This window comes from Catharus ustulatus, chromosome 6, assembly GCF_009819885.2.
Source record: "Catharus ustulatus isolate bCatUst1 chromosome 6, bCatUst1.pri.v2, whole genome shotgun sequence".
NCBI classification, from domain to species: domain Eukaryota; kingdom Metazoa; phylum Chordata; class Aves; order Passeriformes; family Turdidae; genus Catharus; species Catharus ustulatus.
In genome coordinates, this window is record NC_046226.1 from 8,992,896 (window position 1) to 9,019,621 (window position 26,726).

General features: G+C 41.5%; 1 protein-coding gene across 1 annotated transcript in view; it reads left to right on the top strand.

Annotated features, from left to right (window-relative positions):
• Positions 1 to 26,726, top strand: part of AKT1 (AKT serine/threonine kinase 1) — a 76,740-nt gene that overhangs the window by 20,188 nt on the left and 29,826 nt on the right. The window contains exons 3-4 of the mRNA XM_033061543.2: positions 18,921 to 19,049; positions 25,696 to 25,807. Coding sequence (XP_032917434.1) covers positions 18,921 to 19,049; positions 25,696 to 25,807 — 241 coding nt within the window. The remainder of the gene's footprint in view (positions 1 to 18,920; positions 19,050 to 25,695; positions 25,808 to 26,726) is intronic.

Consider the following 26,726-nt stretch of genomic DNA (forward strand, 5'->3'; position numbering starts at 1 on the left):
TGTATACTGCAGTAACACAAATCATTATGTTACAGAAAAGCTGCATGTGAAATAGGGGGGAAAATTCAGATACACTGTAATAAGTTTTATGCACTATTAAGGATTCGGGTTTAGGTTTGTTTTTTTATTAATATTCTAACATGTTACTGGTAGGATTTTGCAAAAAATGGATCTGTATGAAGTTCTTTTCACATTTTAAGAAACCTTTGGCTAGAGGAAAGCTTTCTTCTCAGGAGCTGCTTCAGGCTGCTAGGAATGGGCTACTTCACAACAGCTCTTGCTGGTTTCTTGGTTTGTTTATTCCTGTGAATAGGGTGTGCTTATGGCAAAACCTCATGTTTCTGGAGACTTTCCTCTTTTCAGGCATTATTTTAGAAACGGAATGACACACAACAGGATGTGTGGTTGTAGATATATGTTCACGCTTCAGGGGCCATGCATACCTTTGTGACCATGTACAATCCTGTGCTTTTTCTCTCATCATTCATGTGGTAAAATAAACCATGGAGGAACAGTGGATTCATTTCTCCTTTTTATGCCCAGAACACACAGAGAATGTATTGATACTCATCTTTCTGTTGACTCTTAAAATGCTCAGACCAGTTATTGGAGGTAAGAAGATAAAAATGAGGGTACATGGCCAAGAAGGCTTGAGATTTTATTCCTCAAATTTGATTTGAAAATTGCAGTTTGATAAAATTGCATTTGTTTGATTTCTTGTGTTTGTGTGTTTTTAAATTCTGAATTACCTACATGCACTATTAGTGTTAGGAATTCTCTTGCAGCTTTCTGAGTGGCCCCACTTTGGGAAGGGTGATCAGACCAGATCACCTCAAATAGCTCTTTATAACATAATGTATTCTGTGATTCTTGTCCAGTTTAATACTGGGATATTGGGGATCTCATGCAAAGCCCACCTTGATTTTGAAGTAGAATAATAACCCCATTTGTAGAGGTGTTTGGCTTTATTTTTCATATTCCTTGTGATGGCCATCAAACAGAAAATAAATAGCAGTTCTTCAGTTGTCAACAGACCTTTTCATTTTTCAGTGTTGGCTGGTCTGTTCAAATACAGAAGTTGGGATTTTTCAAGGGAAAGGTTCAAAACTTGGAATAATAAACAAACTGTGCTTATTTACTACTTTTTGTAAGTGTTCTGGGTCTCAACCCAAAAGTTGGTTTTTGCTTTAATTGCTAGAATGTGTAGTTTACTGAGACTGCTATGTAGCTGTGAAGCTACTGGAAGTTTTGCTTTCATTTGTTTATTTGGCTCTTGTTGCTGTGATGGCTGCTGTCAGAAAGTAGAACTTCTTTCTAACCTCATCCCAGCCTTTCTCCTTCACTTTTTTATAGTACTGGTGTAAAAGAAAGGGGAGAAATTTGGGGGTAGCAGGATGTGTGGTGGAACTAGCTCTGTTCTTTCCGGTCACCTTCAAGCAGGGCTTCTATTTTGTCACTGATAGATGTCGAATTAGGTACCTGATAGTGCTGCCTTCAGAAGAAGCTGGTTGGCTGCAGCTCCTTCAGACTCTGTGGCAGAGGAGGTGTGCTTTAGATGCACATTTTGTTACTGGTGGCTGGAGTTTACAGCAACAGCCTGTTGTAAAAGTCGAGGCCTGGGCCATGAGGTCCAGCTTATCAGCAGCAATTGACAGAATAGTCCATGGATAGCAGAGGTGACCTGGAAGTTCACCATGGCTGATCTGGTGTCCTCAGCTACCACCAGCTCACAAATTTCCTCCTTTGACCCAGTCAGTGTAGTGACTGTGTCATTCATCAGGGGCTGTTCATGATGGTTTAGTAGCAGTCTTGTCATTTTTTGGCCATTGAGATGAGCAGTCACCATTTGGTGATCCATAGTGTGATAGATCTCTGCTGTTTGTTCCAGGGTAATAGTACCCTCAAGCAGTTGACATTAAGTGCTACTTTATGAATGCCCTTGAGTTGTAGATTATTTCATAACAGGTTCTCCGGATGGTTGCAACTACAGTCCCAAAGGACAGAGTAAATTTTGGATCTGATGTACTGTTTCACTTAGAAAAGAGAGACTTTGAGGGCAGGGTTGAAGCCTGGCTCAGCCAGGAATGGGAAACCTTGAGCAGTGTGCAGCCTCTGGAATTTGTTTTATCTGAGACGATATTGTGTGAAGTCTGGAGCCAAGGTTTCCTTACGAAACTACGTTAGACCTGTGTTTGGATCTATGTATGAAATGAGATAGCTGTCATACCTAAGGGACTTTTTTTTTTATTGTTGTTCCTGTATAACCCAAACTCTCTAGAACAGGGAGATTCTTGAAGGATGCATGTCTAATACCAGCTTCCTGATAAACTTTCACTAATTATTTTAAAATTATACTTAGAATCTGCTGTGGATGTTTTTAATTTTCTGCTTTGAAAACTTGATACGTCTTCCTTCCTTTTTCCACAATACCAGGATAGTGATAGTTATTTTGGAAATTGTTTTCCTTGTTCAGGTTTGGACTTCTGAATGCAAACAACCCTTATGTCTGATACCCTCTTGCATTTTTCTGGGGCTGAAAATGCTGTTGCTAAAAGGCATATCCATTACCCATTCCTTGTGGCCCAGGGGAGCTTGGTAGGTCAGTCAAATTGAAGGCAGAGCATCTAGGAGCTGAAGAGGTCTCTGGTGCATGCAGGTACTGTCCTGGAACTGAGAATTGAAGCCAGTCTTCCCCTGGTCTGCCACAAACTTCCTCCTTATACAATCACCTAGGACAGGGTTATTTTTCTCTCTCTGTGCCCCAGTTCCCTATCTGTAAAGTGGTGATAACAGCACTTCCTTACTTCATGGGGATGTTGTGAGGACAAAGCAGCTCAAGCTGTGGGGCTCTTGGATACTGTGGTGACTGGGAGCACTGATGGAAGAAGGGGAATGTTACACATAAAAGCTTTCTGTTTTTTGAGCCCAGTGGTAGATTATGGCACTGATGTGAGTGTGACTTCCACCGAAGTCATGGCTTGTCTGGTGCCATGTCTTCCCTTGAGAGATTTCCTTGCTCACTTCTGTGTACTGACAAGGAAAACCCTTAATGTCCTGTGATTGTTTGGGTCCTTGGCTGCAGGCTCTGTGAGCCCAAGAGCCTGGGTGAGTCGTGCTGTCTGTTTTCCAGCCTGGCCTGCTCACAGTTACTGAATGGAGTGTGTGCTTCTGGCACCAGCCACCCAGGACATTTCACAGACTAACTCACATCCTGGAAGGAGTTAAAAATACGTATGAATGGATTTTCACTTGCGAAATCCAGATTACTGTAGCAGCTACTCTGAGCAAACCCTGGACTGCAGTGTGACCAGAAGAAAGCAATTGTCCCTGACATAACTGGTTAAATTTCTTAGAAACCACATCCTTTGGGTTGCCACTGACAACATAACATTCCTTAATGTTTGATTTCAAGCAAAGCTTTATTACCCAGCTGTACATGCAAGCATACTTTCTTCTAAAGAATTTCTGTCCAGAGTCACCACGGAGTGAAGCTCTTTCCATTTTAATGTGAATTTATAGTCTTGTTTATATGTAGTACAAGCAGGTAAGAGACAGGAAACCTATCTGCTTAATATGTACGTTGTGACGTATCTGAAGGGAAGGGGGTGGTGAGTTGAGTATTTGTTCAATTGAATCTTGCTCATGCAAATGAGTTTGGTTTTGGAAGCTCTTTGGGCCAGGAGGTAGATGTACACTTCATTTATTGCTTGCTTCTTGGAACATGGGGCTCATGTCATCTTTCTTGTTCACCTGCCTTAATAAATTCTATATTTAGTTGTGTCTGCCCATCCACTTGAACAGGACAAAAATAGCTTCAGTGTAATCCATCCTCTCAGTCCTTTCCTCTCCACCCCTTCCCTCCCCTTTCCTTTCCTGCTGCTAGGTTTAGGGCATTCAGTTGTTTGGGAAGTGGTGTTTGTTTTGCTTTGTTTCCTTACAAGTAGGGTTGGAGGGCAGGAGAAAACATTTGTACACTGGCATAAAATTGTTGTGAAGAGTATGCAAACTGTCAGAAACACTTCCTCCTCTCTTACAACATTTGCTGAGGGGTCAGAGTGTGTGCAGAGTGTGTGGAGGGAGGTGGAGCAGAGAGGTTGGGAAATGACTTGCATGTGGCATGCATCTGTCTGACAAAAAGCCAACCGTGCCAGGGGATAAATTGACAAACAAATAGTGTTTCAGTTCTGAACTCGGAGGTTCAGAACTTAAAGTTTGCACAGAGCAACTCTTCAGATAAGTTTCCAAATTGGACCTTGACTTGTGTTGTGCAAACATGTAGTAGCTAGCCCAGAGGAGTCTGTCCTCTGACACCCTGCCTGGGAGAGGATTGGGCACAGGCTGTGCTTTGCATGGCTTCTCCTGTGTCCCCCAATGGGCATACAAATATATATATAATATATATATGTATTCGTGTGTGTGTACATATATACATAATCTAACAGATCAACACCAGCCAAAACCCCCAGAAGTATTTAAACCTTAACCCCTTGCCTTTATTTAGCATGAATTAAAATTTCTGTGGACATTGACTATTTTTGGACTGGATAAAGAATGTCCACTGAATTTACCAAAATGCTTACTGTCTATGTTATCTGAAATATTATTGTCTTCCACTATTAAGCTGATAGAGGTTTAAGGGAAATAGTATTGTTTTGGTAAAACTGCTTTGAAATACAGGCTGCCAAGTTCTTGTATCTTGAGCTGAGTGCTGGGTATGTTGTTGTTCCTGACAGACACGTTGTCTGGAGATGTAGGGGGACTGATTGTTCCGACAAAAAATGTTTCTTTTTGTAACTCAAGCATTTTTTTATTGAATGTGTTAGAGGGTGATATAGAGCAGAAAGATTGAGGGGAAACCTTTAATTGATACCTAATAAAATTCAAGGTGTTTTTTAATGAAATTTTTCATTTCAGTATCTGCTTTTCAAAAGAAAGTGAGGTTTTGAGGGTTTTTTTCTTATTTTTGCATTCATATAATTGCTGCAGGACAGAAGGAAGAAAGAGTTGATTTTGAAAATTGGTCGCAATTTTAAAGATTAAAATTCTTTGTTCTTCCTTCTCTTTTGCTTGTGTGCCAATAAAAGCCTGAGCCATGTGGCAGTGTCAGAGTGGCAGTGCAGCCCCATTTTGACTTGCACCCCGAGTGATGCAAGTGTGAAGGATTGAAGGAGAACTGATTGGAGGACATCGATCATGTGGCGTGAACTGTGTTGGGCAGTACAGTGGAACCACTCACCAGACCTGGCTTGCACTCAGGAGCCAAAATCCTGATTTGAACCTCCACGCTGTGAATTTGTAACAGGGCTCACACCAGCTCCCACCTCCCCTCTGTGCCGTGGTGTCCGATTGCCTTGGCCCCCCTGCTCAGTCCTGCTTTTAAAGCAAAGGGCACTCGAGTTTCTAGGAATGTTAATTCCTTACTTTGCAAGTACAAATACATGCTCTGAGTGTTTGGGAAGGAGCAGGCCCTGAATTTAGAGCTTACACTCCCAGGCACGGTGTAATCCTGTTAGCAGTCTGGGCTGCTGCGATGGTCCCGGGCAGGCTGTGCTGCCTCGCAGGCATCTGCTTCTCTGCCGATGGAGTCAAGTCAATGTCTTCAAAACTGCAATTTACACTGTAATGATGGATTACACTTGTCATGGTGTACAGAATTTTGTGTTCTGTGTTTAATAAAAGAAAACGCTTTCTAATGCTTATTATTTCTGAAGTCCAACACGTCTGAGCTAAAGCTCAGTGTATGCAAGGCAAACTATGCTTTAATTTTACAATTGTCTGATGGGACTTTGCGATTTATTTGTTGTTACTTCCTTAATGATGTTGCAGTCAGAGGCACTGTTTTGCTAAATGTTGTGTAAAAAGTAAATTGTAGCACAGCAGATGTTGGTATTTGGATGGATGTCGGTGCAATGGGGGGACAGCAACAGTCATCTCTGTCAGCTGTCTTCAGGCTCGGCAGGCCTGCTGCGTGGTTACTTTGGTGTGTAAAAACAGCTCGTTTTGCAACTGGGAAGTTTGGCATTACATTTGGCACTGAGCCATGTAGCTGGGTTAACACAAGTGTTTATCCAGTGATTTTCTCAAAATTGGTAACTTGGAGAGAATGTTATTGAACTTCAGTACAAAGAAAGGGGGAATGTGGATGGATCTCTTTCTAAAAGGCATTGATGTTTATAATCCTAAATTCAATTTTTAAAAAATTCCTTTTATTTCCCTCACCCCTGTCTTTTTCGCTTTTTTTCATCATCATCCTTCTTCCAGCTTACTGTTGACTGTTTCCTTTTTAAGGATTAAGACATGAAAGCATAGCTAATGAAATGCCATAACCACCTTTTTCTCCATCCTGTGTGCTCTCATGAATTAGGTGCAAAGAATAGAGGACTGCAAATGAAGCTGTTTAATTGCCACCACCCAAAATTTGGTAGAAATTCCAACTGCTGCATGAAATGAGAACCTGCTTGTATGCATATCTGCAGAGCAGTTGATTTCTGTATGGTGAATTACTGTAAATTTTATCTTTGGGTTAACTACAACAATCTTTGCAGGCGATCAAGAATTTTTCGTAGAACTCCTGTTAATATTGGATATATTTCTTTATAAATATAATAAAATGCAGCAATTTAGACTGCATTTTCAGTAAGGACAGGAAGGAGCATGTGGTAGTTTTGCAGAGCAGCACTTCCTATCAGATTTTATACATGAAATTTGGAACTTGTTGATTTAATGTTCATTGGGAAACTTTATCATAAAGGATTCATTTTTCAGAGCCATTTTACCCTTGTACTGCATCTGTGATTAAATAACTAGATGTCTTAATTACTTGAAAAGGCTTCAATTTCTTTTGAAATTGGGAAAATGATTAAACTAGGAAATTTGGATTCTCTGATAAGGGGAAGAAAAGTGTATAGAAAAACATTTTCTCAAACCAGTGATAGCGACCCAGTAATGGACTTGTGCTTAGTTAATCTTGTAGTTGAGCTACAATTTTACCACCAAATAAAATACCAGGACAGTAATTTTCATTTGGGTCCTTTGTTCTCTCTTTTTTTCTTTTTTTCTCTTTTTTTAAAAAGAGGGTGTTACCTGTACTGTTCAATTTCTATAGCCAAATGTGTCTTCATTTAGAAAACCATAATTTGCAATAAGTCTGCCCACAACCAAGGTTCATTTAGTATGCTGTGGATAAATGAAAATTGTAAGTGTTCTGTGACTGCTTTTTGGAAACATTTTTGTCTCTTAGTTTGATACTCAGACTGTAATCCTGAAGTTAAAAAGGCTTTCTCACAGGGGATGGGGAAATAAATGTGCAAAAACAGTAATAGGGAAATAATCTAAACCTTACAGCTTCCCCAGACCAGAGGGTGGTACAGTCTTGGTGACCAGTGTGGCATTGGAAGATTTTCCTGTGAGTGTTGGCTGGGCCTGTGAAGGAGCAGGGTCAGTGCAGGATCCTGTGCTCACAGCCAGGCTCCATGTTAGCTCTGTGGAACACACCTGTGTGTATCTAAAGGATACAGCTTGGAGATTTCGACTTGCTGGATTTGACTGCATGTCACCAGCGAGGTCCTGAGTGGGGGGCATACTGTCCTGACAGACTGGGCACAACCTGCACTTCCAGCTGCCTGCATTGGTGCTGGGACAAGAGCAGGAGAGGACTGGTGGTGGCCACAGGCACAACTGGCATGGCCTGGGGTGGGTGTCAGGTTCGGGCTGCTGCTTCTCCCAGCCCTTGCCTTCTGCCTATCAGAGACCCAGCTTGTTCCTTTGTCAACACTGCTCTGATGCAGTTATTTCAGCCAGAATTGTAGCCATCTACAGTTCTACAGAATGGTAACCATCTTAACTCATATCTAGCACTGTTTTCTGCCTCTCAAAGGTGCCTTTATGATGCCCCCTCTTTTCTCCTCTTGCTCCCCTCCCACCTTGCCAGCCGCAGCGGGGTTTGCAAGGTGTCCTTGCTTGGCTTGACCCCTGGAGGGGCAGAGGAGCCCCCAGCAGCTGCAAGCTGAGCTGGAAGCATCAGCTCAGGGAGCAGTGGCAGGAAATGCTGTAAAACAGAGGGTGTGCTGAGCATCGAGCAGTGCTTGCACGCAGGCTTTTCTGTACTTGTGTCTGTACCTTCCTTGCCAGAAGTCCCTGAGGCACGAGCGTGGCCCCAGATGGCCTTCAGGAATCTTACCCCAGGTGACCTGTAGGGCTTTTTCTCTGTCCTTAAAAAAAAAAAAAATATAAGCAAGAAAAAGCAGAAAGCTGTCATTTGAGTTTAAAGCTTTATTTATGGTTTTCTGGTGTTCTCAAAATGTGGCAATCTGGCTTTCCTGGACAACTGTTGTAGTTGTTGCAAGTTCCACACCTGATGGGTAGCTGTAATGTGGTTACGCAAGGGATGTGTTTTGGAGTTTGTTTTGCTTCTGTTCTTTGAGGACAGCCTCGTGAGAGTGGGAAGACAGAACTACAGAGAGTGGACTGTGCTCAGTTGTAGGATGGGGCTTTAAGGATTCGGGTGGATGAAGGAATGTGTGTGGTGAGGAGCAGTTGTGTGATGTGCTGTGCTTGGAAAACCAGGTGTGGAGGAAAGGTGGGGCTGATGCAGCAGTCCCTGACCTCAGAAGATCCAGTGAGGCAAGTGCCAGATTTGATGCCCACAGAAAGTGCTCCAAGTTTAGGGCAGGCTGGGGGTGATGTTTGGTTTTTTCGTTGCATATAGGAGCAGTTTGAATAGAAAAGATTGACATTTTTGCTATGTTTTCCCAAAAGTAAGAGGCACCACAGACTCAAAACTGTAATTCAAGTTCTCGTCTTCTGTGTCCACCTGTTTCCCATATCTATGTGGGATATACTGTTCATTTTTAATGCTGTTTTTAAAATGAAAAGTGACCTTAGTGTAGCAAGATGCTGTTGGCAACAAGGAAATTTATTTTTGGTAGCAGTGTCAAGGTAGGTGGGACTCTATTTGGTCTTTTTTCAGGTTGGGCTGTATTTCTTTCATCCTTGTATAAGAAACAGATCTTCACGTAACTGAAATGCATCTCTCCTGGAGCTTGGAGCTGTTATGGAGAAGTATAATGAACTTAATATAATAGATGACTTTGGGGTTAAAAATAGTTTTGATTATATGTATGTGTTTTTAGTTGTATTTTAGGCATGTTTCAATGTCACAGAGCTGAATTGTGGTACTGCTGAAATCCAACAGGAATTTTGCTGTTTGATTATCTTAAGACTCAACATTTTTAACTGTCTATTATAAAAATAAATGAGTTGTAATAGTGTGTCTGAGCTTGTGACCCTGTTAAGGCAGCAGTGTGGATTGTGCTCTGCTTTACAGTGATGATACACCTTAGTCCAAGGCACAGAAATCCTTGGCAGAGTTTCTTATTCCTGTGTTACTCAGCTAGGCTTAGCACCAGAGCTGCGGTGCCTGTTCTGCTTTTGAGCTACCCAGTGGTGAAGTTGCTTTAATAAATTCTCAGCATGCAATTAAGTTACTTTGCAAAATTCCTCTGAAGTGAGGCAGCACTCCTGTTATCTGAAGGAGATTTTCATTGCTGAGTTTGGGGTAGTGACTCAGTAAAACTTATCTGTGGAATACTAAATTTGGAGGCGTAACCAGGAGGTTGCCATGATAACAAATATTAGGACTTGCTTTCTGGGAAGTGCTCCTAATTTTTCCATTGATGGCCATTAAATGCCTCAAGATAAATGAAACTTTTTATTAGAAGTAACATGGTCTCCTTGTGCTCCTCCAGGATTTTGTTGACTTGCTAGTGACAAAGTGAAGAAGGGAAATCCAAATTAGCCCCAGCCCTGTTAGGACACCACCTCATTTCAATGTTTCTTCTTAATTTTTCCATTGAAATGTTTGCTTAACTTAGCTTTCATTCATCTTTCTACAAAATATTTATCAGTTTGTATAAACATATTTAAAATTCTACATTGATTTTATTTTCTTGGCACTTTTAAGAAATTTCCTGATGCACAGCATGATCACACAATTACTGGTAGAGTTTTTATTGTAAATGACCAAAGACATCTTATGTTGAAAATTAGGACTCAAACCCAGAAGCTAAAGGATAACAATACAATGTGTTAGTTTCTTTCTTTTCCGTAAATTGCTTATTTATTAAAATCCATGTTCTGCAGCTTAGTTTTTACAAAGCTTTTTTCCCCCTCTTCAAACTGTCTCTGAAGTTGGTTCATGTATATTTTAGAAATGCTGCTGTTTCAATAAATCTCCCCTAAGGTCCTTTAGCCTTTTTTTTTCTCCGTTTCTTTACAATTCCCTGAGGTTTTGATTCACTTTGTGAATGACACAATGATGTGGCAATGGGAGCCTAGAAGAGCAAGCTGGGGACTCAAGGAGTGGTGGATGAAAACATCCTCAGTGTGGATGTTTTGTTTCCTTCGCGGCTGTGTGCTGCTTTTTCCCTCCTCTGCTCTTGCTTTCCTGTGGGCTCCTACCCCCCAACCTACCAGGTCATCTCTCAACCTCACCAACTTTGGGATTTTAATGAGGAACCTCTGCTGAGTACTTTCCAGGTTTCATGTTCATAAAGCAAATAAATGCATCATAAAAATCACTCTTGCCTAATCTTTTTTTAATGGGGCTGATTGACGGATCTAAAATAATTTTTAGTCAATTAATGATGATTTTCCTGAACATCCTCTATGTTTAGGTCGCTTGAGGAATATGAATTTTAAAACTGTGATTTCAGTCTTAATTTGTTCTGGAAGAGCTTTGGTTTGTGTGTTTTTTGCTTTGTCCCCTCAGACACTGCCAGTCTCTAGATGGGATTTACTGAAGAACAAAACTGGGTTTGTGATATTCAAATCAGGCATATGTTCAGATAAGCACAAGAGTCATACCTAAGGATCCTTAGGTGAAAAGGTAAAATAATTGAATCAACTTTCAGATCCTGTCTAGAAAAGCTCATCCTTGTTCAAATACACCAGGGTGTAGTGTGTTTGGTGTTTCTGGTTTAGTTTTTATTTTTCTTTGTATTTGTTGTAGTAGACATAAAATCTTTGGAGGACTAAGTCATACTGTTTTTACAAGTACCTGGGGTGTATTTAAGAGCTTGATTTGCAGAGATGTTGAATACCATATTCAGATTGAGCTTGAGGAATAGTTGTAGCTACCTCCTTCCTCTAAGGGAAGATATTTAAAAACTTGCAGAGGCTTATTAGCTTAAGTGCCTTGTTAGCTGCTTGTGCTATTTTCCATCATAGTGTCAAGGTAAAAATTACTTGGGGAGAAATAATTGTTCTAAGTATGCTTAATTCAGTTCAGTGAATCTGACACCTCCTCTGTCATTTTTATTTATTTATAAAAATGGGAGAGAGTTGGGCATCTGTCAAAAGCAGAGAAATACACGATAGCACTTTCTCTTACAGGAATATTTTATTTTGTTAAAATCTTGTAGATGCTTGCAAGTTTATTGCAGAAAAGGTTTCTCTAATCATGTTGGACACCTCAGTAGTTTTAGGTCCTTTTGTTCGCGCCATGAGGTAGTAAAGATGCAATTCACTCTGAGATTGTTTTCAGTATAGCTTAAGAAATCACTTTATATTTTCCTGTAATTTATGTAGCTATCCTTAAAACTGCTGTTTTTAATGAAATTTCATTTACATCTTCTCCCACTGGAGACAGCTGTAGGTTAGGACTAGCCTGACTAAGCTGTGCCAAAGGTAGGAGTAAGGAGTTTTTTACATGCTGATTAATTCTCTTTTGCTCCTTTGGGAATATCTGGTATTGCTTAAATTGATTGCTGTAAGCAATATGGCAACATTTTTGACCTTCTAAAGTGAAATTCAGCAAAAAAAAATAATATAAACCTCCATGTTTCAGTTTTACATAACTATACAGTTGAAGTATAGTGGTAAAAAATACAGAGGTGTCATCTTCTGCAGTGATGGTGTTGGCTGGTGATCTCAAACCCCTTGGCAGAGATAGAATCTGAGAACGTGGTAGTTGTCCGTTCCCTGCACAGAGAAAGTATTGGGTGAGAATCTGTTTTTCTTTCTCTCTAATCTGGCTTCTCATCTCTCCCATGGCCAGCTTTGTGAATCAGAGCACCCGTTGCCTTCCTTAGGTGTTCCCACCTGTGCTGTTGTGTAACTAAAGACAGGGGCAGCGTTTACTTTTCTACATTGCTTTGTGGGAAGCCCTAAGCCAAGGCTATGTGCTACTTTCTAAGTTAATTTGCAGATGTGCGGTGCCAGGTGACCAGAGTTGTCCTTCCACAGCTCCCTTTGTCACTCGAAGGCCAGACGGCTCATCCATCACCCTTTGCCCCACCTCTGGTGCCCACCTCCCTCCCTCCCCATATTCCCCCGAGATATGATAATGGAGCAGGTGCCCTGTATTGCAGCTTCCCCTGAGCTTGAGAAACGGCAGAAGGTTTAGAAAAGCTGAAACCAAGGAGGAGGAGGCAGCACTTCTCCTGAACCTGTTGGCAGTCACGTCAGTCACAGCCATGCACCCCACAGCCACAGTGCCCGCGGGGGAAGAAAGTGGGGAACTCACTTGTGCCCTGCATCAGCCCTTGGGACTGCGGGACCCCACGTTAGGGCCCTGCCAGGCACGGAGGAGCCGATCTGTGCATGCAGCGCTGGCCCTGCAGAGAGGAGCCAAACTGTGCATGCAGTGCTGGCCCTGCACGGAGGAGCCGAGCCATGCACGGAGGAGCCGAGCTGTGCATGCAGCGCTGGCCCTGCAGAGAGGAGCCGAGCCATGCACGGAGGAGCCGAGCTGTGCATGCAGCACTGGCCCTGGTCGGAGGAGCTGAGCTGTGCCTGCAGCACTGGCCATGCACGGAGGAGCCGAGCTGTGCATGCAGCACTGGCCCTGCACGGAGGAGCCGAGCTGTGCATGCAGCACTGGCCCTGCACGGAGGAGCCGAGCCATGCACGGAGGAGCCGAGCTGTGCATGCAGTGCTGGCCCTGCAGAGAGGAGCCGAGCCATGCACGGAGGAGCCGGGCTGTTCATGCAGTGCTGGCCATGCACGGAGGAGCCGGGCTGTGTAGCACTGGCCCTGCACTGAGGAGCCGGGTTGCTCATGCAGCGCTGGCCATGCACGGAGGAGCCGAGCTGTGCATGCAGCACTGGCCCTGCACGGAGGAGCCGGGTTGCTCATGCAGTGCTGGCGCTGCACGGAGGAGCCGAGCCATGCACGGAGGAGCCGAGCTGTTCGCACAGCCCTGGCCCGGTGCAGGGGCTGTGAGCTGCGGGTGACCTCCCCGGCGGGGAGCAGCCCTGTCGGCAGGCCCAGCCACCTCATTGAGATTCCAGGCACAGGGAGCGCCTCTGCAGCTGTACGCTGGAGGCCGTGGCCGAGGAGGCATCCAGAGAGGGGCCCAAAAAAACCATCAAAGAACCGGCCCCTTCGCTGCGCCTCTGAATAGGCAGACAAACCAGAGGTCCTCCTCTCTCCGCCGGCGTGTTGGGAAAGACATTAACATAACCTCTTTTTTCCCCCTTTCTTTTTGATTTCCCCAAGCTACCGAAAATCTACTGTGCTTAAATATCTTGTTCTGACAGTTTGCTAAAGGGAGTGAAGAGTGGTGCACCAGCCTGGTGGGTGTCTGTGCAGCTATTTTTATAAAAAATAAAACATATTTGAGCTGAGAGTTTTCTTTCGGGTCACCCTAGACTTAATTGTTTGGTGTCAGGTCGTTAAGATCCAGAATTAGCTCTCTGCACTTGGAAAGAGTTCGCTTCTGAGTGCTTTAGAAATGCTAAGGCAAGTTTTCAAATCCTGCTTTCTTTTTCCAAATCTGTTTTGATTTCAGCTGGTTTTGAAGCGAGTGGACACTTACTCAATTTACTCAAGCAGTAAGAATTAACTGTAAATCCCCATCCAGCTCAGCACGAAGGAGATGGCAGCTCCTGAAAGCTTCACGTCTTTAAGGAAATTGGCATCTGTTTTGCGAGCCCTTATTAGGCCGGCAGGATGCAGACCACTTCTCATGGCCATTGAGGCTCAGAAATGAGTCACTGGGCCTTTGATGGGTGGCACATTAGCGCTGGATTGGCATAACTTTCGTGTTCCCTCGGACAGGAACTGGGGCTGTACAGGCGGGGAGTGCCGTGCATCATCAGAGCGTGTGGGAATGTAGAGAAGGCTTGCATAACTCAAAAGCTCTCATTTTTTTTTTTAGTGTTATGCTTAAATGCAATTAAAGGTGCTACTTGTGATGCTCAGAGCAGAAAGTTTAATGCATTATTTATTGGTAGATTTGTGGTAGCCACTTGAGTGCATTTCATATAACTGAGACTTTGTTTTCAGTCAGTGCTCCTGGGCTTGTTACTTGGTTACTTTGGGCCATAAGAAAGTTAATAGTCGGTCGGGTGCTTTTGTAAATACCAAGGGTAGCATTGGATGCTGACTTGGTTAACCTAATGAATTTTTTTTTTTTCAAACCATTGGTATGTATGAGTTGATTAAAACAAAAGCAGAGGCTTCTTAAATATAGTCTGTTCTGAATTAAAGGGTGTGGTGTTGGCTTTGAATGAGCTTGATGCAGCAACAAGCATGCAGCAGTTGGTAAATAAAGATGGATTTTCTTTTGTTCTGCTGGTGCTTGCTGCTCATTATTCTCCACTTACCCCGTGAGCTTCCCAGGGAGTGGCAGCTGTTTCTGATGTTAGACACTCTATCAGTGGTAGACAGCTCCAGATTCGGTGAGATGCTGTTGTGGGGAGGAGAGGAAAATAATCTAACCCTGCATTATTGTAAATCCTCAGTAGAATTAACTTTTCATGAACCAAAGGAGTTTTGTGTTTAAGTTTTTCTGAAATATTCAGGCATAAGTGTGCTTTGCAGTATGTGTTACAGCGAAAAAGCTTTTCTGGCATGAGATGGATTTACATTCTGAGTGTGTGTTAAGTATTTTAATGTGCAGTGTGTGGGGGCAGACACAAGGCAATAAAGGGAAATCAGTCTATAACAATCTTTGTGTATGTTTCCAGATATATACAGTTTGGGAATCTTTGCAATTTGGAAATTGCTTGGAGTAAACAGAATGGTACATAAAGATTTTAAATAATAAAGCTAGCAAGCTACAGAAGAGTCTGTTTGGTTCCAGGATTTTATATGTAGGATTTATAACCCATGCTTTTGCTTTCCTGTCTCTGCAGTGTTAGCATTCTGTTACTGAAAACAAAGAAGGCTCTGCCAGGGCATTACACAAGCAATGAATCACAGAGGAAAAAATGTTTTGCTTTGTAAATTGTTCACTTTTCCATGGTGGATCATTATTTTTTTTTAGTGTTGTCTGATAGAATTTGCCACACATGCTTGCATTTACTGTACTCGGTACAATTCTTTCTAGTGTGACTACACAACTGCTAATATTAGTGACTTCAAGTAACTTCTTCTTGTGATTCTTAAAAACAAAACCACAACAGGAACAAAGAACACAGGGCAAAAATTGAAACAGCTCAGTTCACTCTTGAGGCATGACAGCTTGCTGAGTATATTGGAGGAAGGAAAAGGTGTTGATGTTTTTCAGACAGCTTTGTCCCAGCAGTTCCACATAATTTTTTTTTTGTCTGTATTGACAAACTCGTTTTTTGCCTCCAGTACTCAGATTTGCTGTCACCTTTTGATGGTGTGCTCTTGGGCTGTAGGCCATTTATAGTCTTTTAGCTAATCATAAAAATATAAACTTGTTTCTTAAGAATATGAACTTTGTACATCTTTTTGATGACTGTTGGTGAATCTGTGTGTCTGAGATTCTGAAGAAGAATGATAGCTTGCTCAGGCTTGAATAAAAATAAACTTGGAGATCATCTCTCTGGGAAGTCACACACCAGGCAGTGTCTTGCCACTTTTTTGCAGGATGCAAAAGTACAACCTCAGTGTGTTATGTAATAAAAATTTGTACCACAAATCCTGCACTGTGCCTCATACTCTTCTTGGCAAGAACAATAATCAATATGTTCGATTGCCATATTATGGTATTCATTAAGCTCCAGACATGTGGAAAAAATTTTAAATAAAATCGTATTACTTATTTGCAAATTAAAAAGGTCAATCAGGAGCCATAACCAGCTGCAGCAGTGCTTAAAGGAAGATCCAAGTAGAATGATCCCTGCAGAAAGACTGGTGGTAATGAAATCCTTGACTTTTTCATACAGAAGCAGTGAGTGTGGAGGAGGATGTTATATATGTATGGAATGCACCATTTTAAAGACTGTGTGATTAATCCTGTTAGAGGATGTGTTTCTAACAGAGAAGCAGATCGGTGGGATAAAGCTGTAAGAAAGTATGAGAGCCAAACATAAGCATCTAATCTCAGAGAAAGTCTCCTGTGACAGTACAGTGTAATTCTGTTAAAATTATGTATACTTCACTGCAAATAACCAGATAATAATTTCAGAATCTGCAAAAAATTAATTGTCCCCTCTGTAAATGCCAGTGGCGAAGATGTGCAGCATAAATTAGGGAGTAAGGGAAGTAGAAACTCTCAGTCTTGTTTGTGTTCAGATATTTTTTGTCCCATCCAATCTGGATTTAGTCCTAAGTGCAGATAGGATAAGGGGTATGTGGTGGTCATTAGGTCTCCTGGGTGTGCTTTATGCAAGAGAAGAAAATACCAACAAGTCAGGTAGGTAACAACATATTCCAAAATCCTGATAGTCTGGGCAGCTGCCTCCCCCGCCTGCTTACCTGGCAAATCTCTACTCAGGAGCTGGGCTGAGCGTGCCACGAATCTTCTCATCCCTGTAGTCACATCTGTGGTGTAATAGTAATGAGATTGGAGTAATCTCACTGATCTGGGCCGAGTTGGACTGATAATTTAAATGTGAAAGGCTTCATAATCTCCTGCTGATCCCAGAAAGTTTTCAGCATTTAATTAAGGTCAGAATTAAAAAGATGATGACAACAAAACCTTCTACATTTACCTCCTTGCCTATAAATGTTAAATCATGACAGATGAGTTCTTCTGAAATTCCTGGAGTGATGATGACACTTTCGTAAATGCCTTATAGATTGGTGTAATACTTTCAGCAGTAACAGCCATCTCTAAAAGAAACAATGAGAAGGTTTGTGCTCCTTTTCCTCTCCTCTTTCTTGCCCCGTAGCTCAGTTTCATCAGTTCAAATGGATATTTTCTGCAGACATGGCCACTGCAAAGGTGGCCCTGTGTGACTCCCGCTAACAGTTCAGTAGCTCTTAGTTTTTTGCTTTAGATTAGAAAATTGAAATCCCAGTGAGGACTAAAGAGGTGAAAGCAGCTGGTGGGGGCTGTGCCCACCCATGTCTGTGTTGTGTGGGCGTTGGGATTGCTTCTGCTTCTGTGTGCCGGAGGGAGAAGGATGAGTGTGAACTGAGAAGTGGCACAGCTGCTGCCCGAAGCAGGTTGAAACTGCACCACAGACGGAGAGGAGGTCTGTGGGGAGAGGAAGGAGACAAAGCAGCTGCAAGGGAGTTCCTGGGGCAGGGTGCACTTTGCTGGGAGAGAAATCACCAGCAGAGGAAAGCTGAGCAGCAGGAGAGTATGAGAGGAGCCTGGGAGAACAGGAGAGCAGCAGAGGGTTGCCAGAGCCAATAAATCTGGTGAGCCTTCTCCTCTCTCTGTTCTTGGTTGTTTGAAGAGCTTGCCAGCAGGTGAACCTGTGGGCACTGGCCACCAGCCACTGCAGAGTAGCATTACAGGGTACACAGGCATGGTCCTGCTGTGACAGGCTGGAAGGGAGTGCAGCTCCTAGTGTGCTCCCTTATCTTCTCCCCAGTGTTAAACCAGTGAGAAACCATACAGAAGGGAGGAGGGTATGGTTCATGCATGGCTGTGGGTGCTTTGTAGTTGACCATTTGCTTTTAAAATTTTTAAATCAGTTGTTGGGTTGAGCAGAATTGGAAAAGTGTGGCCAGTACTGTGTTCAGAATTCTTGAATGAGATTTTTGTGACTCAGTTGAGTAGAAACGTTACTGCAGGACCTTGTAGGACTAGAGGGGCAGCTTGGCACCGTGAAAAGCTGTTTGAGGTTCTTGAGAGACTGACTCAGAAAACAATGATCTGGTGAATAAGCAAAAAACTTAGGCATACTGACAGTCATCCAGAAGAGCCGTTGATGGGACTTCTGTCTTTCTTCCCTGAAGACCAGCACAATAAATCCAGTAAATAACTGAGGTTTTGGTTAACTCTTTTCTTCTTATTCTACTGCTGAACATTTTGCATGTGGCTGTAGCACCTTACACAAGTATCACCTGTGCAGGTTACTCAGATGAGCAGTAGCATGGTGTGAGCAATGGGTGTTTCCTCAGACAAAGAAAGGTGGCGTATCCTTCAGAGTAGATGTTTGTTTTCTACTTTGTGGTGGCTATACATCATCCAGTGTTTTCCCCTTTGTATTGTGATATATCATCTTGTGTTTCATGCTTGAGATGTTGTGAGAGAAGTGAGTGATGTTATGTAACATAAGCAGAGAATTATCTTCTTATGGTCTGAAAGTGACTGTTGGTTTGATAAAGCAGTTGACTAATTAGTAAATTACCCATTGTTGTTTAAAATACTTGCGCTGCAAAATGTAAATGAAAAAAATTTCTCCACTTGTCAGTATGAAAAATGACAATAGCAAAAATAATACATAGGACATCTGCTCTGATTTTTTTAAAATTTAAAATGCATTTAAGGCAGATGTTGTAGAATTTGAATGGAAATCAAAGTAGATGGAAGAACAAAACATAGCTGTTTACCTTTCATGAAGTCCCATTTTTATGGGGACTAACATCGCTATCAGTATGTGACTCAGTGCCTGTATTTTTCCACTGTTTGTATCAGACTGAACTGAGTGTTCTTTAAACTGCTGCTGTCAGGATGACATATAGTTCCAATATTAACAGAAATTATTGGTGTGTCAGTATTTTGGGGTGTTTCCTGATGTTGTTTCCCTTTGCCCATCCTCTCTTTCCAGGAGAATATATCAAAACATGGAGGCCGCGGTATTTTCTTTTGAAGAATGATGGCACCTTCATCGGCTACAAGGAACGGCCACAGGATGTTGACCAGCGGGAATCACCTTTAAATAACTTCTCAGTAGCTCGTAAGTGTTTGTAGCTGCTCCCTTGTCCAGTTTGGGGGTTGATGTCTTCTTGTAACATAGCTGGTAAGCTGCATCAGTGACATTCAGGTCTGCCCAGAGCGGTGCATCTAAACACTAAGTGTGTTTATTTGAGCTGATAAATCCCACTGTGTTTCTCAGGAATGATTGTAATGTGGAGGTTTGATTCTCTGCTTATTTTTCTTTTTTTAAAGTTTTCTAGTAATTAAACCACTGTTTCTGGTTATTGAATAAAATGGGTTTATTTGTTAATATTTTGTATGTATGTTAGTTGGCAAATTGCTTTGAAGTGAAAATTCACCCAGGTGCATGTAGTTGGCAGGTAGGTACAGCAGAAGCATTTCTGCCACCAGATCTGGATTCCAGTGGTATTGACATAGGTCAGAGTTATTTAATTGTTAGCATAAGAGAATGCAGAGTGAGCACATGCTTTAATGAAGCACACTTGGATTTTCTTAATTTTGAACACAAACCCATAGTTCTTCTATCAAAGCCAACAAAAGGGTTTGGAAATAATAACATCTCCTAACCTCTGCGCTCTCTGCTACGCAAACATTTCCGACTTTGCTCAGGTGCTGCAGCACAGGATGTGATAGAAGACTCTGAAGATAATTTCCTTTTCTTGCTCATGTTTTTAACCTTTCGCTGTATACTTCCAGCTTTTATTTTCTCCTGTTCTTAATCTTTCCTGTCTCATGATCTGCCTGTGTCTCGTTCCACCACTTAAAAATAGATCATTGTGGCACCTGTTATTAACAATGATCTGTTCCATGTTCCTGGTGACTACTGGAAGCAAGCTCTGCAGAGAGAAGTGTAGGGGCTTTCCCTCTTCATTACAAGGTAGCTCAAAATACAGGGGGTTCATCTTCATAGCTGATCATTAAGCAGGTGTTTATTTTGAAACACCCTGCTTCTGGAAGAGGGCTGGGCAGCAGTAGGAATTAATGGAATTGTTCATTATTTTTCCTCCAGTAGCAGCATATACCTGTTCTGAGTGATGATGGGAATAAATAATGGATATGCTATTGCCTGGTGCCTCCGTGCAGGATTCCAAGAGTGCTTTGGGGCTCTTTGTCTCATTTGAGAGGCAAAATTGTCGTAGTGTTTTCATTTCAGTAATGACATGGTACTTTCCTCTTTAGACTGGTATCTTCTTACAGATCAAGAAGGTAAAGCAAAGCAGCAGAAAGCCATTAATTCATAAATTAATTCAGTAGTTGGTCTATAGCCAGAGGCTTTTAACAAATGCACTTTCTGGAGGACACTTCCATCCTCTTGCTGCTAACTGCATTACTTGGGCAGCTCAGTGCCAAGGAGTAAAAATGTGTTCATTGCCTTTTCTTTGTCCAAGTTGCCTTTAAAATGGGTTAACTTAAATCAGTTTTCACAACAGGAATATGGTGCTTTTTTGGCAGATTGAGCCCATCAGTCTCAGCATTTATAGATAAACAGGTTTGTTACCATGGCATCAGAGCATTGCCAGAGAAGACACAGCACATGCCTATAGATAAGTTGTAGTCCCTGTAAGAGGCATCGTGGGCTGGCTGGGATGTTCCTAGCAGTGGCTCTTGCCTGCTGAACAGGGCAGGCTCTTGCCAGGCTCTTGCCTGGTGACAAGTCAGGAAGACCTTGAAGATTGGTGTGGGGCCTCCTTGCTAGAAGTCATTATTGTGGATTTGGGCCCACAGAAGCAGCCATTTCCCCACCAGGATTTAATTTCTCATGTAGGCAGTAGCAGGCAGTGCTGCCAGCACTTCTGTCCCTTCGAGGTGCCCTCTGCATTTTCACAGATTGACAGAATATTCTGAGTTGGACGGGACCCACAAAGATCATCAAGTCCAACTCTTCAAGTCAATAGCCCATATGGGGATTGGACCCACAAACTTGGTGTTATTAGCAGCAGACTCTAACCAGCTGAGCTCATCTCAGGGATCACTGTTTGGATGTATTTTGCAGCACAGGCTTTCCCTTTGAACCTGCTTGCCTGATCCTTTCATTTAGGCGAACATGTCGCGTTAGTGTGAATGAATTTGAGTTGTCTCTGGAGGAAGGCTCAGGCCAGAGCACAGGCCTGTAGAAGCCTCCTGCCAGTGAAAGGTGGGGGGAATTTAGATTAAATATTTTGTAAAAATTAATCCTTCTGTTTTCTTTTCCTCCAAGACACCATGATAGCCCTGACTTTTTTTGTTAATTAGTGAACCAGATTTTTTTTTTTTTAATGAGATGGCAGGCTGTCTCTGTCAGTCTGTTCTTTGGAAGTGGTCCCATGTTTCTGATTAAAATCATTACCCTCTTCTGGTGTACAAAAATGTAGGCTTTTTTATCTTTGCAAGTAAAAGGAGAGTTTTTTTTAAAGGGGAATTTTATTACTTGTCATGTAAAATTCATATGAGTGATGTTGACAGTGCATGAGAAGTGGGAAATAATTCATGAGAAAGCTATGACAGAAGGTAACTAATGGTCACCTGTCGTTTCCTTTAACAGGTATGAAGAAAGTATTAGCAATAAATAGTGTGTGATTTCCATGCACTTGACAGTCTCTTCTTTTCTCCTACACCAGCCTTTTCTTTTTGATCTGTGAGGGTTTTGGTCATACATTTTTGCAAACTTGTTTCTAAGTTCCTCTAGCTAAAGAGAGACTGACTATTTATTTTAAATAACTTCTTTTCCATCTATTTTTCCTTTTAAAATAGCCATATACCAATGTTTGCTGTGTTTAAGGAGTATATTTTCTCTGGAATTAAGCTATTGATGATTTATTAAAAAAACAAACAACAACAACCAAACAAAAAACAAATACAAAAGAACTCAAAGTAACACTCGTGAAAACTGAGATTTTTGAATCTTGTTTGAATTTGTGTTCTGTACTTTACTACTAATAGGGTAGAAGGAATAAAAAAGTCTGTGCCTAAAAGTTCTGCTCCAGAGTTCCTACAGATGAATAACCAATAGAGCCTGAGTTGTAAATCTGTGAGATAAGTAGCCTTCATACTGATTGTAATCTCGGATTATCATGTATGTCTCCCTATTAGGTTATAAGCCTTTAAAACCATATAGCTGAGAAAAGCAGTATATTGTGAAAAACCACATGGAGAGAGAGGCTGTTCCTGTTAGAAAGGGATTATTTCTCCCGGCTGTCAAAAAGGAAGATGGACTGTGGTGGTTTTGTTGTACTGCTGAAAACATAATTGCTCAACAATACCAGAGCTCCTTTTGGGACAGGACTGTGTGTCTGCAGTCAAGCATTTTTCAGAGGGCACAGGATGGCCAGATTAGTGGTTGTATTTTTTTGTCTGCTGTTACTAAGAGCCACCTTTGTGCAGGTCTGTAACTTGGTGCTCCTGGCCCCTCACTTTTGCCATGCTGAACAGTTCAGAGTTGAATCTATCCAGTGGTGCTAGCAGAAAACAAAACACTTCAACGTAATATTCCTGTTTGTCTTCAAAATGTTTTATTTCTTCATAATTCTATTTTCCTTATTTGCCTTTTTCCTTTTTTTCCTCCCCATTTTCTTTTTTCTGTTTTTCCATAGCCTTCCTTAAAGAAACCACAGCAGGAAGGAAGGATTCTTCCTTGACATTATTGTTTTAAGTGTGATGTCATTATATAGGGAGCAGAGTTTGACACTTTCATCGAAAGTAATCTGCCTTTTAGCTTAAGTGCTGGGAAAGCAAATATTATGACATTTTAGAAAGTCACTGGGATAATACTAAGTGTCTTTCAAATACAAAATGGTAATTTACATTTGAATGCCTTGGTGTCTATTCCTGTTAGGAACAATTTCTCTGTCCTACTTACTTTAAAAGACCAAACGCCAGGAAAGAATCAAAAGGTTCTTTAGAGAAATTTAAATAATTTTAACCAGGCTGCTGTTTATAGTACTTACTCTGTTGCAAATGGGGAATACTTATATTGGCCTGTTTCACAGGAAAAACTTCCTTCAAAGTGGGTAGCAACCCTCAGCCCTTATTTGAAATTGAAGGTTTTAGAGCAGAATCCCCAAACATGCCATAAATCAGACCTAATACTACACAACATCTGTTTGTGCTCTTCTGGAGTGGTGCACGTTGCACTATTACATTGATGATTAGAGAAGGTGGATTTGGTGCTTCTCTAACTTCAACTACAGTGAATTGGGTTTAAAAGTAATAAAAAAACCTACTCTTCATTTCATTGATAAAATCCATGTGATTATGATATATGGTGAGAAATACGTGGTAGTTTCAAACTTCGTGGAACCTATGTGGTACAGCACTTTGGTAAAGCAATTTAAAAGTAAAGCCTTCTGTATTTCTTGATATGTGCTGTTATGATTGAGCAGCGTAATTAGACAGCATATTGTTCACTAAACAAAACAATTCTGGGTGACATTCTTGAATTATAGTGGTTATTAACTGACAAATCTCTATTATTCATCTTGCTGTATGCCTTAAAGATTGCTGGATCAGCAAGCTTAACAAATATCAATGGACAGCACTGATTTAGGGGAAGACTGACATGTAATTGGTCCCTGTGACAGAAAAAACCTTGTGTGGTTTGTCATGCTGAAATCAAATGGTTAAATCAGAGCTCATGGCTGGTTTAAATATCTATGCAGCTACTTTAGAATATGAATCTAAAGTGGTTTTAAAATCTAAGCAAAACCTCTCTGTTTATTTCTTTATAATGTTTTACTTCAGGATAAGTACAGGAGAACAGCTCTGGATTAGTACAAGGTTAGGAAATAGCCTGGTGTTGTTCTTCGAGTCTTCAGCCAGATTCAGTGTCTTAGGGCTGCATTGTGCAGGCTCCTAGGGGACAACCCCAGCCTTAATCTAATCACGTTAAGCAGATAAAAATGGGAGGCAGAACAAACAAACAACAAAAAAAGAAGGGCAGCTAAAGGGAGGTGGGAGGTCTGGGAGCAGGAGTGCGATCTTTGGAGCAGAATTTATCAGCACCAGGCTCACAGGGCTGCGCCAGCCCAGGCAGTTGTGTTTGGCTCTTGTTGCTGTTCTGTGAGGGGATGGAGGTGGCTGGAAGGCCAAATGCAGCACGGCTGCATCGCTGCATGGAAGTTGTTTAATGTGAATGAAGGAGTGCCCTTTATTGCGCTAAAGGCTTTGCGTGACTCATTAATAAACTTTCTCTTATCTAATTGGAGTGCTTTAGTAGGATGCAGTATAACCTCAGCGTGCTGTTAAAGAAAAATTATATTTTCTTGTCATGAAAAATGCAGAGTTACTAATTGAAAAGCTTATAATTCCAGCAGCAAATGAGGCATGAAATATATTGCCAAAAATACAGCGCCCAAATACACTGGCAGTAAATATTTTATCTTGGTGCTAATTAAGATCTTGAACTTAAAACTGGGCATTCTAAATTTACACAATAATGAAATTAACCTAATGGTACCACTGTAGCCTTAGTAATGTGTACTGTTATTCTGGTGGATTCTGTCCTCCACTTGCACATTGCTGATGGTGGAGGAAGTTGATAGCTGTACCAATAAACAGAATTTTCTTCCTGTCTTTACAGTGTCTTTTTATTTATTTAGAAGTCGATTTAGAAACTGAAGGCCAAATAACAGCAAGCTTGTGGTTTCATTAACTGCAGGGAAAATAGTTTAATGCAAGAAAAAACTCCCACAATTATATTTTCCCCCTTGCTCACTTGGTTTCTTAATTTCACTTTCCTCTAGCAGGAGCTGTTTAATTAATTAGCTTTTCTATTAATGTTTATCTAAAAAATGTGATGGTTTGGCTCCTGTTGTGATTTCATTGATTTTCTTTTGTTTTTCAGATCTCTGGTAGTAGACCTAAAGTGTGCCCTTTATCAGGAGCATTTTCTGGCCTAAATTTGAAGGATAAACACTTGTAGCATCCTAAGAAGCTTAAAGTAGTAGATGTGATTTAAAAATTAAAAATAAAATTACACTCAGCTCTAAACAGAACATTTTGATGAAGGAAGTGGTGGCTTAGCATGTAGCTGTACTTCTGTAGCCTTTTTAGGCTGTGCTTAAATCCTGGCAGTGATGGAAGCTGCTCGCTGCGTGTCCGTGCAGCATCCGACGGCGGCATCTCTCCCAAAGGCTTTTGGAGCAGGGTCTTCTCAGGGGGTGCCTTTGCAGTTTGATGTTCCCTCTAGTGTCTGAGCACTGGAAATGCTGAGTCTGGTCTCTGCAAAATGATCAGTCGTTCCCTTGCAGCTCCCTAGAACCTATGGATGGGGTTTTATGTGGGAAAGTCAATAGGAGGGAAGGCGGGGGCTTGACTTTAGTTTCAGTATGTGTAATTGCTGCATTATCAAATGACTTTGGCCATGTGCTGTGTTCGGGATGACCTTTAGAGTATGGGACCTGAGTCTGAATGGCTTCTGTGTTATCACATCACATTTCTGCTTACCTCTATGGGCAGACCAAATGTGGATCCTTTCAAAGCAGAATTTGATTTCAGAGCTGCTTAGATGGCTATCTCCAAGCTATTTATTGGTTTCATCAACACAGTAAATTGTCTCAAGTCTCCTAAAGAAGTACTTACAGAGATTTCTATGGCTGATTAATTGCAACAGTTTGCTAGATAAGAATAAAGACAAATGATTATTTAAACCTGCTTATGTACCATGACTCTTTCTTCCTTGATTGTGGTAGAGTGCCAGCTGATGAAGACAGAGCGACCTAAACCAAACACATTTATCATTAGATGCCTCCAGTGGACCACAGTAATTGAAAGAACATTTCATGTGGAGACTCCAGAGGAGCGGTATGTTTCATTCATATTTAATGCATAAACTCCTTGCAAAAGCAGATGCAAGTGTTCAGCATTAATAGTGAGTCTTCTGCTGAAGCTCTTATTTATCAGATGATGTACGTCTGGAGTGAAAAGTGACAAATAATTTTTGAGTGCCTCAGTTTTAGTGCATTTTCCCCAGTATAAAAGCAACCCTAAAGGCAGGTTTCAAAGAGTGGATTTTGAGCAGTGTTTGTAAGTGAATTGTTGTTAGGTTGGGTATCCAAAATGGACAGGTGCAGGTGTGTACCAGCACACAGGTAGTTATTTCTGGAAATGTAAGGTTCATTTCTCACTGGAAATGTGGTATGTAAAATGAAGGGTTTCTGACCTGGGAGTTTCTGGAAGGATGAGCACAAGTGAAGTAGAGATTCAGGCAGAGTTAAATTGTATCAAAATAGTGACCTTTTAAAGTCTATTTAAACACCCTATTTCTGAAGGAAAAGTTAGTTGTATCATTGCTGATTGCTAATGTTTTATGCAAATTAGATAATAAAGGTGATAGTTATCTGCTGCAGGTGCAGATTTCTGTTTCATCTTTTAGGAAACAAAGCTAAGAGCTACATCCTGTGCTCTCATCATTGGAGAATTGATCTCTTACCTCCAGAGAGAACAGTTTTCCAGCACAGCTATAATGTGACTACTGAGTATTTAAATATTTACTTGCTCTTCAGAAACTGAACTTAAATTATTCCAGTATCATTGCCCTAGGGGAGTGGGTATCCTAAAACCTTAGTCCTCCCTAGATATGATACTAACACATGTTTATTTTGAAGACCAGTAAATTCTACCCAGTATTACTCACTTATTTCTTTCATAGCCTTTGCATGCACTTTGCATGCTGCTTATTATTGCTTTTGATTCTGTTGCAGTGATCAGAAGAAGGTTAAGT